The sequence below is a fragment of the Crocuta crocuta genome, unplaced genomic scaffold (assembly GCF_008692635.1).
Source record: "Crocuta crocuta isolate KB4526 unplaced genomic scaffold, BGI_CrCroc_1.0 scaffold55, whole genome shotgun sequence".
Classification (NCBI taxonomy): Eukaryota; Metazoa; Chordata; class Mammalia; order Carnivora; family Hyaenidae; genus Crocuta; species Crocuta crocuta.
The window spans coordinates 6612157-6630037 of NW_027530512.1; the positions used below are offsets into that span (position 1 = coordinate 6612157).

The 17881-nt window shown below is 38.2% G+C and overlaps 1 protein-coding gene across 1 annotated transcript in view; it reads left to right on the plus strand.

Moving 5' to 3' along the window:
* The window catches only part of KCNH5 (potassium voltage-gated channel subfamily H member 5), a 308389-nt gene extending 291841 nt beyond the window's left edge, over positions 1-16548 (plus strand). Inside the window, exon 11 of the mRNA XM_077767083.1 lies at positions 15601-16548. Within this exon, the coding sequence (XP_077623209.1) occupies positions 15601-16548 (948 nt within the window). The remainder of the gene's footprint in view (positions 1-15600) is intronic.
* The last annotated feature ends 1333 nt before the right edge of the window (positions 16549-17881 follow it).

The window sequence follows — 17881 nt, forward strand, 5'->3', positions numbered from 1 at the left end:
TAGTATAAAGAAATACAACTAATTTTATGTTGATTTTGTGTCCTGCATCCTTCTGAACTCCTCTATTAGCTATAATAGCTGTGTGTGTGTGTGTGTGTGTGTGTGTGTGTGTGTGTGTGTGTGTGTGTTGTGAGAATTTCTCAGGAATTTCTATACACGACATGTCATCTCCAAACAGAGATAGTTTTCATTCTTTTTCATTCTGGATATCTTTTATTTCATTTTCTTGACAGTTTCCCTAGCTGGAACTTTACTGCAATGTCAAATAGAAGTGGCAAGATGGTACATACTTATCTCTTTCTTGATCTTAGGGGGATAACTTTCAGTATTTTACCATTAAGTATGTTAGAGGCTCTGATTTTTTATGTTCTATTGGGCCATACAAATTAAGTAGCTGGTCTTGCCTTATAAAGGAGAGAACAGTTGAGCTGAGTATTAAAGAATAAGTAGGAGTCCCCCAGCATGTGAAGAGGAGAGAGAACACTAATTTGTAATATCACCGATGGGGAAAGATTCTGAATAGCAAAGTGATGGAGTGTGGCAGGTATGTGGAAGTCAAATGAGGAGTGAAGGAAACAGGTTGGAGAGGCAGGTGAACTGAGCCACAGTAGGCTTGCTGACTTGTTAAAGAGCTTTCATTTTATTCTGTGATTTTTTTTCCTAGGATGCTATCCTCTTTGATACACATTAACAAAAAATGGAACGAGGGGAAATGAGACTAGAATTGAGGCAGGGAAGGCAATTTCTGGATTACTTCAATATTTGAGACAATGAACCAAAATCTTTTCAGCCTCACCTGGGAATAGCCATTTCCTTGGTTCTGAATACTTTATCTTCCTTCTTTCATTATTTTTTCTTAAATGAAAAGATCTTTAGTAATAGAAACATAAACACTGAGCATCTGTATTTCAGAGTTCTGCTAACATCAGTAATGGGGCTTACAATATATGTTTTGTTACCTATGAAAAATATATTTTCATATTTATGATCGCCTGGAAAATTGAGATTGATTTTTATATGGTAAAGACAAACGGGGCCTAGAACATTTCATTAGTCAATTCAGTAATAGTATTAATGATTCTAGGATATTTTGCATTTGCATCTTCCTAACCACCGTTTTCCACTTTAGGCATTACCTGACACATTAACAAAATTAAAAGATATTCCTTTTCTCCCTCCCTCTCTCCTTTCTTTCTTTTTTCCTCTCTAATCAACTCTCCTTTTTTAAAAGAAAAATATTATCAGTTAATTAGTTCCTCAAAATTTATTCAGGATATAAGCGGCTGAACTAGGCCTCTAACAATTACTTGTCCTTTAAGAGCTTATAGACTTATGAGTGGCCCAAGTAAAGCAAGGCAGCCATATTTCAAAATGGAGTGTGATGTGTCATTGTTACCCTTCCTTTACACATCTGAATTTGTTGGAGGACCACCTGCCACAGCCCTGTCACTGTGGCCTTCATTAAGACAAGCTTCTAGCTTCTGCTATGTACGTGAAAGTATTTACTAAATACTGTTGGGATAGATTGAAAGAACTAGAGTTAGAATTAGTGACTGAGTTTACAGAAACAATAAAAAGAACCAAGAACAAAACCAACCAGCTTCCCTAAGAGTCATATGAACTGAAACTTCTGCCTGATCACATATAGCTGTAAATTCCTAGTCCATTCTCTAGATTCACAGATTTGGAAAGTGATGGGCCATTTGAGGGGAAATTCCTCTATCTTCCTTCAAATTATATAACACTAAATCCATGTCATTAAACAAATGATTCTAACCTTTTTTTTCCCTTGCCTTTATTGGATTTCAAAGTTTAGTACACATTCAAATTATTCAATTTTGATATCACTTTTATGATCAAATGTCCTACTTTTGAAATGGAAAGCTCAGTTGGCCATGTTCCCTGTTAAGTTTAAGAAGCTTTTATCATTTAAATAAATTAAACCTTCCAGCATGGGCTCCACAGAACATAATAAAGCACAGAGAAGAAACGCTTAAATGAAATAAACCACTTTGCTGATAGAAGCAGTACAGGCTATTGTGCCTACCAATAAATATGTGGCTGGAAAATGTGTGGTTGGAATCATAGCCTGATTCGTGATTTTTTGTCCTTAATTTTCATGGTGTTCATCAGCAATTTGATTTGCCATTGGGCAAAAAGATAGACACAGAGTACATCAAGTACAAGGGTTCTAGGTTATTAATAGTGAGAAAAAACCCAAATATTAGATTTCAAAAGCTGATTTAATACCATGTTGAGAATCATATATATATATATTTTTTTTTTTTTACATTAATCCATTTTATTTTATGAACACTCAGATCCTTTTACATTTTCTAAAATGATTCTTCAGGGGAATTAAAAAAATTTTTTCCTAGAGAAAAATCTTTGTCATTTTTATATAATAATTGGGTGAAATTAATCTATATAACTTACATATTTCTTTAGCAGGAAATGTACTTTCTGTAGGACACATGGCCCATATAGGAATAAACTTACTGTTTATAGAGTCTTTCAATTGCCAAAGACTAGTAAGCAAAATTTTTTAAACTCTTAATGAAAACATGCTTTTTAAAACGCTTAACTAAGTAAAATTTATTTATCTTTACATTCTGTTATAAAGTTGAACAATTTCATAATGTGCATAATTAAAAACTTAAAGGTAAAAAGCACTTCTTAAAAAGAAAGATTCAGCAGAATATATCTGAGAATGCTCATGCTTGTAATGGTAATGCAGAATAATTACCATGCTATGTTTATGATAAAATGTAGTCTCCTTGGTAACAAAAATACATTGTTATTTAAATTTGGAGTGTAGGGTTATAAAGTTATCTTTTAAACTATGAGAACTTATAGAGAGGCTCTATTACATTTAATGTTTTTAAAAAACAGTGAGTCACTTCCATTAGGCACCCCTGCTGTTGTATTTTATCGGTCTATAATGCATTCTTTATAACTTAAGACAAAACAAAAAGCTATCATAATTTACATATACAACATGGTTCAACTAGTGGTGATACCTCAGTAGACTGAGTCTTTAAACATTGTAAACATTATAAAATCGTCTCTTCATTTTTTTATTTCTCTCTTTTTAATTTCAGTGCTAGTTACCTTACGTTAAGAACGTATGGCATTGGGGGTCCTGGGTGGCTCAGTCGGTAAAGTGTCCGACTTCAGTTTAGGTCATGATTTCATGGCTTGTGGGTTCAAACCCCACATCTGGCTCTGTGTTGACAGCTCTCTGAGATGTCAGCACAGAGCCTGGAGCCTGCTAAGGATTCTGTGTCTCCCTCTCTCTCTGCCCCTCCGTCTCTCATGCTGTGTTTCTCTTTCTCTTTCTCTCAAAAAATGGATAAACATTAAAAAAGTAAAAAAGAAAGAAGGAAAGAACTACATTGTCTCCAGTTGGGAAATAAGTTTTTTTTTTCAAAATTTTATTTAAATTTTAGTTAACATACAGTACAATATTGGTTTCACAAAATCACAAATTCAGTGATTTGTCACTTACAGACAACACCCAGGGCTCATCATAACAATTGCCTTCCCTAGTACCCATCACCCACCTAACCCGTTTTCCACTACATCCCTCCATCAACTCTCAGTTTGTTCTCTATCTTTAAATCTCTCATGGTTTGTTTCCCTCTCTCTCTGTTTTGGAAAATAAGTTCTTAATGGATGTTACTGCATCCTTACAATGGAATCAAAGATAAATTCTCATTCAAGTGCTTTAAAGATTGATTTGTGGGTCAAATATTTGACTGTGATTATATTCAACCAGCATTTGTTAAGTATCTACTTGTGCCCAGCAGTAGACTAGGTGCTGAGGATGCCAGGAGGTAGATGATGTATGTAGTGTTTGCATCCAAATAAAGAAATAAGAATAGACATTAATGAATACAATAATACAAATAACATTGATTCATTGCTTAGAGTGAAAAATAATTTTGAAACATAGAAAATCTTCCTGTTTGTAGTATTTTATATGCATAGACCTATTACAAACATAGACTTACTGAGTGTATAAAGAGGTTATTGAATTAATGAATAACATTTACTTATTGTGGACTTTCAATATGACAGACACTACTGTAGAGTCTACAGATAGAGCACGTAACAAAAGAGACAAAAGTCTCTGCCCTCATAAATAAAGAATCCAGGTAGTAGTGGGATCAAGAATGGCATTTAAGTGCAGGGAAAATTATATCCTTTGATTTGCCCAACCCCCTGCTTTTGGTAAAGGTAATATATTTAATATGAGTAGAAGTAAGTTAGAAGAAAACACAAGAGCTGCCTTGAAGAGAGCAAGAAGCTACAAAATGACATCCTGTATTTTATTTTTTTTAATGTTTATTTTTGAGAGAGAGTACAAACTGAGGAGGAGCAGAGAGAGAGGGAGACAGAGAATCTGAAGCAGGCTCCATGCTGACTTGGGGCTTGAACCATGAACCGTGAGAAAATGACCTGAGCTGAAGTCAGACACACAACTGACTGAGCCACCCAGGAACCACAACAGCATGTATTTTAAAGGGAAGTAGAGTGAAGCAAGCCTGTTGGCTTTGCCTGTGAGAATAAGCACCTCGAGGTTGCCTCCCCTACCACCTTCCCCCGCAGCTATCAATTACCCAGCAAGCACAGAGCCGCAGTCTTCTGTTCAATTCCCTGCGTTCAGGGATGGTTCTCCATGTCAAATGCTCTGTGAAGGGTTGTCTGTTGGGTGTGAAACTGCAGTATCACCCCCCCTGCTTTACCCACTCAGTTATCCACATCTTTGTGTCAAAATTACCTTACAGAGCTGCAGTAGAGTGTAATGGTTAGGACTCTTTGCAATCTGACTTCTCAGATTAGAATCCCAGCCACTTACTCCTTGGGTGACGTATAAGGCAAACCACTTAAACTCTCTATGTCTCAGTTTGCTCTTCTGTGACAGGAGAATAATAGGATGTATATCAAAGAGCAGTTATGACAGTTAAATGAGACAATACATGTGTGAAAGTGACTTCTTTGCTACATGCAAACTTTTAATAACTATTTTTTCAGTAAGTCATAATTTGTGCTCTACAGCCATAGAAATAAAACAAATTTAATCTCATTCAGTAAACTCTAACTCAGTAATTTTTTTTAAAGTTACCTCTGGCTTAGGGCACCTGGGTGGCTGGTTAAGTGTTGACTTGATCTCAGCTCAAGTCATGATATCATGTCTGGTGGGTTCAAGCCTTGTGTCTGCACTGGTAGTGCAGAGCCTGCTTGGAATTCTCACTCCTCCTCCTCCTGCCTAAACCCAACTCGTGCTCTCTGTCTCTCTCTCTTAAAATAAACAAACATAAGAAAAATAAAGTCACCTCTGGCTTAAAAGTAGTTGATCAAAATACAAGTATTACTGTTCTGAGTTTGACTCCAGCTCAAATTCTGTAGCTTGGGTTAGAAAGTTCCTCATGATCCTCTCTTCTCATCCCTCCCTCTGCACCTGCTTCTACCTTCCCTGGGCTCATGATTGCCTGTGGATCTGATGCTAAGGGTAGGGGTTCCACTTCAGCACCCAGGGTTTTGTCTCTGAGACCTGGCAGGCTTGTGGTCGCTCCTCAGAGCATTGGCCTTTTAAGCTGGCTGCACCCGACTACTGGGAACTATTGTGTGGCATGTTTCATAGTCTGAAAGGCCCTGGCAGCAAGCGTTCTAGAGAGTGATGTAACTGCCCATCTCATGGAGTACCTTCACCTCATCTGCCTTCTATGGATCTGAGATCACAGTTGTCTACCTAGCAGAGTTCCTGGACCCTTGGGGATCCTGGCCATGCCCATCCGGGCACACAAGAAACGTGGGCAGGAACAGAGAGGGTATATGCTTTTTCCAGCATGCTTGGTTGGCTCCAAAGAGTGAATATGTGGGTCCTGCTGCTCTGCAAACTCCAGAAGAGAAGTGAGGGCCTATCTCAATGTTCACAAGCGCCCTAAAGCTTAAAGGCCTATGTCTAGTGCCTTGTCCTCTTCTGTCCCCCTGGAGTAGAAGATGGAGGGAAAGGAGCAATGTACAGCACTTCAGATTCTAATATCTCACACTTCTATTCCTTCTCTTTCTTAGTTCCTTTTATATGTTCATAGTGGCAAAATACACACCCCTGTTCTATCTCATTTGTTCCCCGATGCACACCGGCAGCCTGGCTCCCTTTGTATGACATACATAGTTTGGAGTCTCTGTTCTCAGCTTAACAGTAGGAGTCCAGACACTCTGTTTGTCCTTGGTTTGTGTAGAGCAGCCAGCTGGTGGTCAGGGAAGTTGCAAAAGGCTTATTTTGTTGATGTTTTACATGGGCTTAAATCACTAAGCATTCTAAATGTGCTAAGCACACAATAATCATAAGCAATCATTAGCCATTGTATTAAAATTTTAAAGTATACAGCCAACAAATAAGATACTAAAAGATTCCAGGGACACCAAATATTTCATTGTAATTTCTAAAAACTGAATTTCACACAGCAGTCCACATGGACATTACAGAGACAGTAATGTTTTTGTCTATTATATACCAATAGCATTGCTGAATTCAGCAAACAAAAACACAGGACATGCAGTTAAATTTAAATTTCAGGTAAACAATGAATATGTTTTAAAATATCAATATGTCCCATTCAGATAAATGGTGTACGATTTTTCAGTGTGTGTCCCAAATACTGCATGGCTGTCCTGCATTTTATCTAATATCCTAATGTTTCCTTTACCTCCCTTCCTTCCTTGAGAGTTTGAAATAGATCTTTTTATTGCAAAAGTGAAGGTGACTCTCAGTTATTACATTGCACCAAGGCTATGTCTATCCAAGACTAAGGAATTACTTATAAAGAAACAAACAAAAATATCAGAATTGAGTGGAAGGAGGATGTGGCCAGTCATTTACATTTGTCCCTCATGTCCGTTCCTGAACTGTAATTGAGTACCTACTCAATGAAATGGGATGAAATCAGAATGTGGTATCTGTGTTTCCATGTTTGGAACTACCTTGTCCCAAAGAGTGTTAATATTTGAAGGCTCAGCATAAGCTCTGTTTACTTAGGAAGTATAAGAAATATGTCAACCCTTTGAAAAACTTTCAATTAAACTGCTGGAGCTTTGATGTCAGACTTTCAGATTAGTATTACATCATTCAAAAAGATCCAATTTCATGTGCCACTAGAGAGGGAAAAATACCCTAGTCTTTATAGACAGTTATTGAATTTAGAGAATATTTATTTTAAAATAAAGATTATTACCACTTGATAAGCTGTATCTAGTGCATCAATTTCAATTTAGAAAGTGTGCTCTTCGTTAGAGAATTCTATCTCCCTGACCTTTCTGTTCACAGTGACCATTAGTAGTATTGGTTTTTAGTATAAATCAATGTTGTTGTGTTACTCTGGAAGCTGCTGAATCTTCAAGAGGTAATGGAAATGGTTGCAAGTAGACAGCATTTTATGAAAGTTCAATAGATAGAACCAACATATTTTGAGTGTCTACTATATGCTGTGTACTTCACATATCTCTCTCATCTAACCAAGAAGTTAATGAGAGAGGATAAAGAGGTAAGAGAGGATGATGAGGTAAGTAATTTTGCCAGCCTCATAAAATTGTCAGATTCTGAGAGCACTGTATCTACTACAACACCCTTCTGAATTTTTCTTACAGCCCTCATCTGCAGTTATTTTGTTCTTCAGAAGGAATCTAAGCAAAAATATCTCACACCTGTTAAATTCACTTCTAATTCTGATAATATACATGATAATTTCTTATGTGGTGAACATTTTTACTTTATTTGATGGAGTTATAGATTCTTCCTAGTATAATTTTTTCCTAAATAGTTTATTGTCAAGTTGGTTTACGTATAATACCCAGTGCTCATCCCAACAAGTGCCCTCCTCCATGCCCATCACCCCACTTAACCTCTTCCCCACCCCCAATCAGCCCTCAGTTTGTTCTCAGCATTTGAGTCTCTCATGGTTTGCCTCCTTCCCTCTCCCCAACAATTTTTCCCCTTCTCCTCCCCCATGGTCCTGTTAAGTTTCTCCTGTTCCACTTATAAGTGAAAACATATGGTATCTGTCCTTCTCTGCCTGACTTATTTCACTTAGCATAACACCCTCGAGTTCCATCCACGTTGCTAAAAATGGCCAGATTTAATTCTTTCTCATTGCCATGTAGTATTCCATTGTATAGATAAACCACATCTTCTTGATCCATTTGTCCATTGATGGACACTTAGGCTCTTTCCGTGATTTGGCTATTGTTGAGAGTGCTGCTATGAACATTGGGGTACATGTGCCCCTATGCATCAGCACTCCTGTATCCCTTGGGTAAATTCCTAACAGTGCTATTGCTGGGTCATAGGGGAGTTCTACTGTTAACATTTTGAGGAACCTCCACACTGTTTTCCATAATGGCTGCACCAGTTTACATTCCCACCAACAGTGTAGGAAGGTGCCCATGTCTTCACATCCTGGCCAGCATCTATAGTCTCCTGATTTGTTCATTTTAGCCACTCTGACCGGCATGAAGTGGTATCTCAGCGCCATTTTGATTTGTATTTCCCTGAGGATAAGGGATGCTGAACATCGTTTCATGTGTCTGCCGGCCATCTGGACGTCCTCTTTGGAGAAGTGTCTGTTCATGTCTTCTGCCCATTTCTTCCCTGGATTATTTGTTTTACGGGTGTGGAGTTTGGTGAGTTCCTCATAGATTTGGATACTAGCCTTTTATCCTGTATGTCATTTGCACTATCTTTTCCCATTCCATCGGTTGCCTGTTAGTTTTGTTGATGGTTTCCTTTGCCATGCAGAAGCCTTTTATCTTGATGAGGTCCCAGTAGTTCATTTTTTCTCTTGATTCTCTTGCCTTTGGGAATGTGTCAAGGAAGAAATTGCTGCCATTGAGGTCAAGGAAGTTGTTTCCTGCTTTCTCCTCTAGGGTTTTGATGGTTTCCTGTCTCACGTTCAGGTCCATTATCCATTCTTATGTATGGTGTGAGAAAGTGACCTAGTTTCATTCTTTTCCACGTTGCTGTCCAGTTTTCCCAGCACCGTCTGTTAAAGAAGTTGTCTTTTTTCCATTGGATGCTGTTCCCTGCTTTGTCAAAGTTTAGTTGGCCATACATTTGTGGGTCCAATTCTGAGTTCTCTATTCTATTCCATTGGTCTATGTGTCTGTTTTTGTGCTAGTACCATACTGTCTTAATGATTACAGCTTTGTAGTAGAGGCTAAAGTCTGGGGTTGTGATGCCTCCCATTTTGGTTTTCTACTTCAAGATTACTTTGGCGATTTGGGGTCTCTTGTGGTTTCATACAAATTTTAGGATAGTTCTAGTTTTGAGAAGAATGTTGGTGCAATTTTGATTGGGATTGCATTGAATGTGTAGACTTCTTTGGGTAGTAATGACATTTTAACAATATTATTCTTCTGACCCATGAGCATGGAATGTTTTTTCATTTCTTTGTGTCTTCTTCAATTTCCTTCATAAGTTTTCTATAGTTTTCATCATACAGATTATTTTATGGTTTGTGTGTGTGTGTGTGTGCGCGCGCGCAATTGTGAATGGGATCAGTTTCTTGATTTCTCCTTCTGTTGCTTCATTATTGGTGTATAAAAATGCAAACGATTTCTTTATGTTGAATTTGTACTCTGCGACATTGCTGAATTCATGGATCAGTTCTAGTAGGCTTCTGGTGGAGTCTGTCAGGTTTCTATGTAGAGTATCATGTCATCTGTGAAAAGAAAGTTTGACTTCTTCTTTGCCAATTCTGATGCCTTTGATTTCCTTTTGTTGTCTAATTGCTGATGCTAGGACTTCCAGCACTATGTTAAACAGCAGTGGTGAGAGTGGACATCCCTGTCGTCTTCCTGATCTTAGGGAGGAAGCTCTCAGTTTTCCCCCCATTGAGGATGATATTACCTGTGGGCTTTTCATAAATGGCTTTTATGATGTTTAAGTAAGTTCCTTCATCCTGACTTTCTCAAGGGTTTTTACTAAGAAGGGATGCTGTATTTTGTCAAATGCTTTTTCTGCATCTATCAACAGGATCATATGGTTTTTCTCCTTTCTAAATGTGATGATCACATTGATTGGTTTGCAACTATTGAACCAGCCCTGCAACCCAGGAATGTATCCCACTTGATCATGGTGGATAATTCTTATTATGTGCTGTTGAATTCAATTTGCTTGTTTCTTGTTGAGGATTTTCGCATCCATATTCATCAAGAATATTGGCCTGTAGTTCTCATTTTGCTGGGTTTCTGTCTGGTTTGGAATCAAAGTGATGCTGGCTTCATAGAATGAGTCTGGAAGTTTTCTTTCCATTTCTACTTTTTGGAATAGCTTGAGAATAATGGGTATTAACTCTGATTTAAATGTCTGGTAGAATGCCCCAGGGAAACCATCTGGCCCAGGGCTCTTATTTGTTGGGAGATTTTTGATAACTGATTCAATTTCTTCACTAGTTATGGGTCTGTTCAGATTTTCTATTTCTTCCCATTTGAATTTTGGTAGTGCATGTGTGTTTTGGAATTTGTCCACTTATTCTAAGTTGTCCAGTTTGTTGGCATATAATTTTTCATAGTATTCCCTGATAATTGCTTGTATTTATGAGGGATTGGTTGTAATAAATCCATTTGCATCTGTGATTTTGTCTATTTGGGTGCTGTCTCTTTTCTTCTTGAGAACCTGGCTAGAGGTTTGTCAATTTTATTTTTTCAAAAAACCAACTCTTGGTTTCATTGATCTGTTCACCTGGTTTTTTGGATTCTATATTGTTTATTTCTGCCCTGATTTTTATTATTTCTCTTCTTCTTCTGGGTTTGAGGTGCTCTTGCTGCTCTGCTTCTAGTTCCTTTAGGTCCACTGTTAGGTTTTATATTTGTGCTTTTCTAGTTTCTTGAAATAGGCCTGGAGTGCATTGTACTCTCCTCTTAGGACTGCCTTTGCTGCATCCCAAAGAGTTTGCATTGTTGTATATTCATTTTCATTTGTTCCATATATTTTTAAATTTTTTCTCTAATTGCCTGGTTAACCCATTTGTTCTTTAGTAGGATGTTTTTTAACCTCCATATTTTTGGAGGTTTTCCAGACTTTTTCCTGTGATTGATTTCAAGTTTCATAGTATTGTGATCTGAAAGTGTTCATGGTCTGATCTCATTTCTTTTACATTTATTGAGGGCTGCTTTATGACCCAGTATGTGATATATCGTAGAGAATGTGCCATGGGGCACTTGAGAAGAAAGTGAATTCCATGCCTCAGGATATGGAGTTCTAAATGTATCTATCAGATACATCTGGTCCAATGTGTCATTCAAGTCCATTGTTTCTTTAGTGATTTTCTGTCTAGTTGATCTATCCATTGCTGTAAGTGGAGTATTAAAGTCCCCTGCTATTAGCACATTCTTATCCATAAGATTGTTTGCGATTGTTTTTATGTATTTGAGTACTCCTGAATTCAGTGTGTAGACATTTATAATTGTTAACTCTTCCTGATGGATAGACCCTGTAATTAATATATAATGCCCCTTTTCATCCCTTGTTAATGCCTTTAAAGTCCAGTTTGTCTGATATAAGTATGGCTACTACAGCTTTCTTTTGACTTCCAGTAGCATGATAGATATTTCTCCATTCCCTTACTTTCAATCTTAAGGTGTCCTCAGGTCTAAAATGAATCTCTTGTAGATAGCAAATAGATGGATTTTGTTTTTCCATCCATTCTGCTACCATGTCTTTTAATTGGAGCATTTAGTCCATTTACATTCAGTGTTATTATTGAAAAATATGGGTTTAGAGTCATTGTGTTCTTTGTAGGATTCATGCTTGTGGTGGTGTCTCTAGTATCTTATGTTCCTTGCTACTTTCAGGATCCTCTTTGTCCTTATATTTTGCCAGTTTCACTTGCTATGTCGTGCAGAAGATCGATTCAAGTTACATCTGAGGGGAGTTCTCTGTGCCTCTTGGATTTCAATGTCTGTTTCCCTCCCCAGATTGGGGAAGTTCTCAGCTATAATTTGTTCAAGTACCCCTTCAGCCCCTTACCCTCTCTATTCTTCCTCTTGAATTCCTATGAGATGGGTATTGTTCCATTTGATTCTATCACTCAGCTCTCAAACTTTCCTTTTGTGCTTTGGATCAATTTATCTCTGTTTTTCTCAGCTTCCTCTTTTTCTAGAATTGTGTCTTCTAATTCACCTAACCCCCATCTGCCTCTTCAGTCTGTGCATTGGCCACCTCTATTTCATTATGCACCTCATTTATAGCATTTTTTAATTCATCACAACTATTTTTAAGGTCCATAATCTTTGTAGCAGTAGCTTCTCTGGTGACTCCCATGCCTTTTTCAAGCCTAGTGATTAATTTTATGATTGTTGTTCTAAATTATTGGTCAGTTATGTTGCTTATGTCTTTTTTGAGCAATTCTTTAGCTGTCACTTCTTTCTGGAACTTCTTTATTGATGAGTTTTTCTGTTTTGTCATTTTGGCTAGCTTTCTGTCTCTTGTAAGTTTTAAAAGCTTGTTATGTGCTCTGCACCTGTGATTTCTGCTCTTTTAAAGGAGGCTCATTGACCGTCCATGGCCTATCTATCTGTTCAGGAAGTGTTTTTTTTTTGTTTTTGTTTTTATTTCTAGGAGAGAGAGAAAGACAGCGTGAGCAGGGGAGGGTCAGAGAGAGAGGGAATGACAGACTCTGAAACAGGCTCCAGGTTCTGAGCTGGCAGTCAGCACAGAGCCCAACGTGGGGCTCGAACCCATGAACCGCGAGATCATGACCTAAGCGAAAGTCGGACGCTTAACCGACTAAGCCACCCAGGTGCCCCCAGGAAGTGTTCTTTTAATGGTGTCCCTCGGTCTTTCTTGTTGAGACTTTGGTTATTTTATTTCTCTACTCATAGTGATAGTTGGGACTCTCCACCATGTGTACTTTGGCTTGTTTCTTGAGGTAGCCTTGGAAAGGAAAACTGACAAACAGGGAACAAATGCATGCAAATGCACAGACAAATCAAACAAGTAAAACTGAAAGGAAACAAAACAAAACAAAACAAAACCAATACCAACAAAAGACAAAGGGCATAAAACTAGAAATCCCAGCTACAAATAAAGATCAGGGTGGAGGCAGTAATGATGGAAGAGCGTATACAAAGAGAGAAATGACAGGGCGGGGAGAAACTGAACATTGACCGGGCAGAGAGACTAAACGGGTTTAATTTAGAGAGAGAAAAAGGAGAATATGGTAGGAGATGAGGAGAAAGAAATGAAGATAATGTTACCCAGAGAAACTATATAGTCACATTATTCCAAAGAAAGGAAGGTAAAGATGGAGGTGTAGAATATGCATCAAGAGAATGGATTAAATGTGACTGTTTAAGCAAACCTATAACCAGAGTGCCCAGTCCAGTAGAGGGGAGAGATAAGAATTGATCTAGAGTTAATCACAGAATGCATCAATGCTGGTCTTGCTCAGGGCTCCTGTTTAAAAAAAAGCTCTCCAGCATGGATGGGTGTGGTTTGGTATAGACCCTCCACTGCGGGTCCATGGGCTGTTCCCTGAGGCTCCACCTTGGTGGTTGTGGGGAAACAAATGGCAGCCCCTAGTCCCTTCTCAAACCAAGCATTGCAAATCACTCTATTGGCTCCGATCTCCCTGTGCCATGGGCATAGCCAAGGTGGGCCATGTTCTTAGTCCATATGCTTTAATGATACTGCCCAAAATGTAATCCCTCTGGCCAGGGTGCTTCCCAGCTGTGGATCTAGTAGGGGGAGTAAGTGAGTGGTTTTTCCTGATGCTGACTGGGACAAGTGTACCCAGCCCAAAGAAAGCTCTGCAGTTAGGATCTCTTTCCAAATGCCCTGTGGCTAGAAATGAGATGATAGGATCCCTCTCCCTCTGGGGCTGAGTGTTTTCTCTTCTCCAGGGACTGTTCTGTAAGCAGTTTCAGCTGCTCTTTGTCTTCCCCTCAGCTCTCCACAGAGGGGACTCCCTCCCTTCCATGCCTCCATGTCCTGGCCCATTTTTATCTTCCCCAGTTTTGCAATCACGCATCTATGAGGCTGCCTTCTTAGTGGACTCTGTCTCTTTTCTTCCTGGACTGTTGCAGTTAGCATCCTTTGGCTTCAGGCCATAATGGCTTTTGACACAAAGTCTCAGTTCCTTGCTGGCTGGTGTTAGCAGTCCTCAATTCTTTGCCGTGTGGACCTCTCTCCACTGGGCTATTCAATATGGCAGATATCATATATATATATATATTACTATATATATTTACTATATATTTATATAATAAAACATTACTCAGCCATAAAAAGGAATGAAATCTTGCCATCTGCAACAAAATGGATGGAGCTAGAGAGTATAGTGCTACAAAAAATAAGTCAGAGAAAGACAAATACCATATGGTTTCATGCATGTTAAATTTAAGAAACAGAACAAATAAGCAAAGGAAGAAAAAGGGAGAGAGAGAAAGAAACCAAGAAACAGATTTTTTAACTGTAGACAATAAACTAATGGTTACCAGACGGGAGGTAGTGGGGGATGGGTGAAATAAGTGATGGAGATTAAGTGCACTTGTCATGATGAGCACTGAGTAATGTATAGAATGAATTGCTGAATTGTACACCTGAAACTAACAGAACATTTAACTTTACTGGAATTTAAAAATTTAATTAAAAAAAACTTCTGGAAATATGCACAGAAAAAAGTTAATAATACTTAGTTCTGAGGCAACAAATTAGAGAAACACTTCACACTAAAACTGTTTATAATATTTCAAAAGGTAAGAAGAGTCTATAGGTAGGTTGGAATAATGATAAGGGAAAAGTGAATACTACGAATAAAAAACAAATTTTAAGAATGTTGAAATTTGAATAGTCCAATCTCCCACCCAGTGATAGTATTACACGGACAAAATCCTTACTTCTGTTTGGATATTTTAGTGGTGTGAAGTTCATGAGTGTTGGAGGCAGTTTATTTAATGAATAGATAGCAGTTCGAAATGAAGTATGTATTGCGTTGGTATTACAGATCCTAGTGCCCTCTGGGGCCACATAAATAAATTTAATCCCTCCTCCCACCCCACATACGTGCTATGCTAGTAAAGTGTTTAACATTTTGGTACTTTTTATAGCCTAGATCTCATAATTTGACCCCCTAAACAGAAGATGTTATTAAAAATGGTCTTGAATATATTCATATATAAAAGAAAAACATACAAAAAACAATGATGCCGTTAAAAGGAAATTTAGTATAGTTCCTTACGTATGCATACACACATACACCATACTAACATATATATTTATATATTTTCTATTAAATGGGAGCATAAACTAAATAGCAGCCATCTCTATTCAGTTGTCTATTATATTCCCCCTTCTGTATGCAAGGGAGTAGGACTAAATAAGCTAAATAAGCTTAGTCAGTGCTCCTATGTTGAGTTTTAAGTATATTGCATCTGCTAAATGGCATTAGGGTATTTTTTTTTCCCTTCAGAAATGATCTTGTGTTTGAGGGTTTCCTCAGCAAAACAAAGTTTATCCAGCATCCAGGCACACAATTGTAAGTAAGTAAGTTTGTCAATCTTCATAATCATGTTCTGAACATATCTTCCCGTCCACAGATCATTTTCCGAAAAATCAGTGATGTGAAGAAAGAAGAAGAGGAGCGCCTCAGGCAGAAGAATGAGGTCACCCTCAGCATCCCCGTGGACCACCCAGTCCGAAAGCTCTTCCAGAAGTTCAAGCAGCAGAAGGAGCTGCGGAATCAGGGGTCAACACAGAGTGACCCCGAGCGCAACCAGCTCCAGGTAGAAAGCCGCTCCTTACAGAATGGAGCCTCTATCACAGGCACCAGTGTGGTCACCGTGTCACAGATCACACCCATCCAGACATCTCTGGCCTACGTGAAAACCAGTGAGTCCCTCAAGCAAAATAACCGCGATGCCATGGAACTCAAGCCCAATGGCGGTGCTGACCCCAAATGTCTCAAGGTCAACAGCCCCATAAGGATGAAGAATGGAAATGGGAAGGGATGGCTGCGACTCAAGAATAACATGGGAGCCCCTGAGGAGAAGAAGGAAGACTGGAATAACGTCACGAAAGCGGAGTCCATGGGGCTATTGTCAGAGGACCCCAAGGGCAGCGATTCGGAGAACAGCGTTACCAAAAACCCATTAAGGAAAACAGATTCTTGTGACAGTGGGATTACAAAAAGTGACCTTCGTTTGGATAAGGCCGGAGAGGCCCGAAGTCCACTGGAGCACAGCCCTGTTCAGGCTGATGCCAAGCACCCCTTTTATCCCATCCCAGAGCAGGCCTTACAAACCACACTGCAGGAAGTCAAACATGAACTCAAAGAAGACATCCAGCTGCTAAACTGCAGAATGACTGCCCTGGAAAAACAGGTGGCAGAAATTTTAAAAATACTCTCAGAAAAAAGTGTGCCCCAGACCTCTTCTCCCAAATCTCAGATGCCACTCCAAGTACCTTCCCAAATACCATGTCAGGATATTTTTAGTGTTTCAAGGCCTGAGTCACCTGAATCCGACAAAGATGAAATCCACTTTTAATATATATTTGTTAATATATTGAAAACAGTATATACATCTATATACATACGTGTGTATATACAGTATATACATATATATATATTTTCACTTGCTTTCAATATGCTGAAACAATATGGATTTTGATAATGTAAATATTGCATGTCCAGCTGGATTCTGGCCTGCCAAAGAAGATGATTATTTAAAACATAGATATTGCTTGTATATTATGCAGTTGACTGCATGCACACTTTACATTTATAATCTCTATTCTAATACAAAAAAAGTATGATTTTTGCTAACTAAGGCAATGTACTATTTGAAGAATCAGGGTCCAACCTGCCAATGTTGCCATGATAAATTTGACCTCAGGCTGAGTATATCGAGCTGTCATTTTCTTACTGTTAAGTTAAAATTCTAGATTAATGCCAAGGGAGGGTTCAACATTTTAGACTGTTGGTACCATTTTATAATCTCTTTTCATAGGATATTTTTCTGTTAGGTTAGGTTTTAGTGTTTGTTTGTTAGGTTATTTTCCCCAACAGGCAATGTCTGCTCTATCAATCAAAATGACGACTGTTTGTTTTGTTTACTAAATCAGACAGCAGTGTGGGACACTGAGAATGTATGGCTATGAGTTTTGTGCATGAATTGCATTTCTGCTCAACTATACCTCTCCTTTTTTAACACTGTACTTAGATAGTAATCATTAACTCTTATGTAAGGAAATCCCTCCTCCCTCCGTCTTGGAGAACAGCTGCCATCTTGTAAGCTGGTTTTATCAATCCCATAAATATGAAACTATTCATATAGTGTATATTATTATAGACAAACTGCACCACAGGGTAAAAGGGCCTTTTAACAATTCATGTTAGTGATGCTGGTTTTCCAAATGTGATGAATGTTCTAAATGTGTGCTTCTAAAACTTGTTCAAAGGTGAAGTTGAAAGGCTCTTAGCAAAGAAACAAACAAAACACATCTAAGTAATCATATCAAAATTTTACCTAGAATGACATAAAATAAAGAATGTAAGCAGGTAAACAATATTTTGTAGCATATCTGTAACTTAAGATGAAACACAGGTACAGAATTGTTCACACAGGATTCTTAACATTTATAGGGTTAACACATGAAACGTGGTGAAAAAAAACACACACTAAGAAGTAGATGTTAAGTTGCTCAGTTCAGATAACTGCTTTTCTATAATTTTATTCTGGTTACAATTTTCTAAAGCTTTTTTGCACACAGTTCTACTGCAGGACTTCTGCTGAGTTGATACAATAGACTACTATGGCTCAGGCAGATCTATTGATGAAAGGGGTTACTAAAGACTGAATTTCAGAGTCTTTTGAGTCA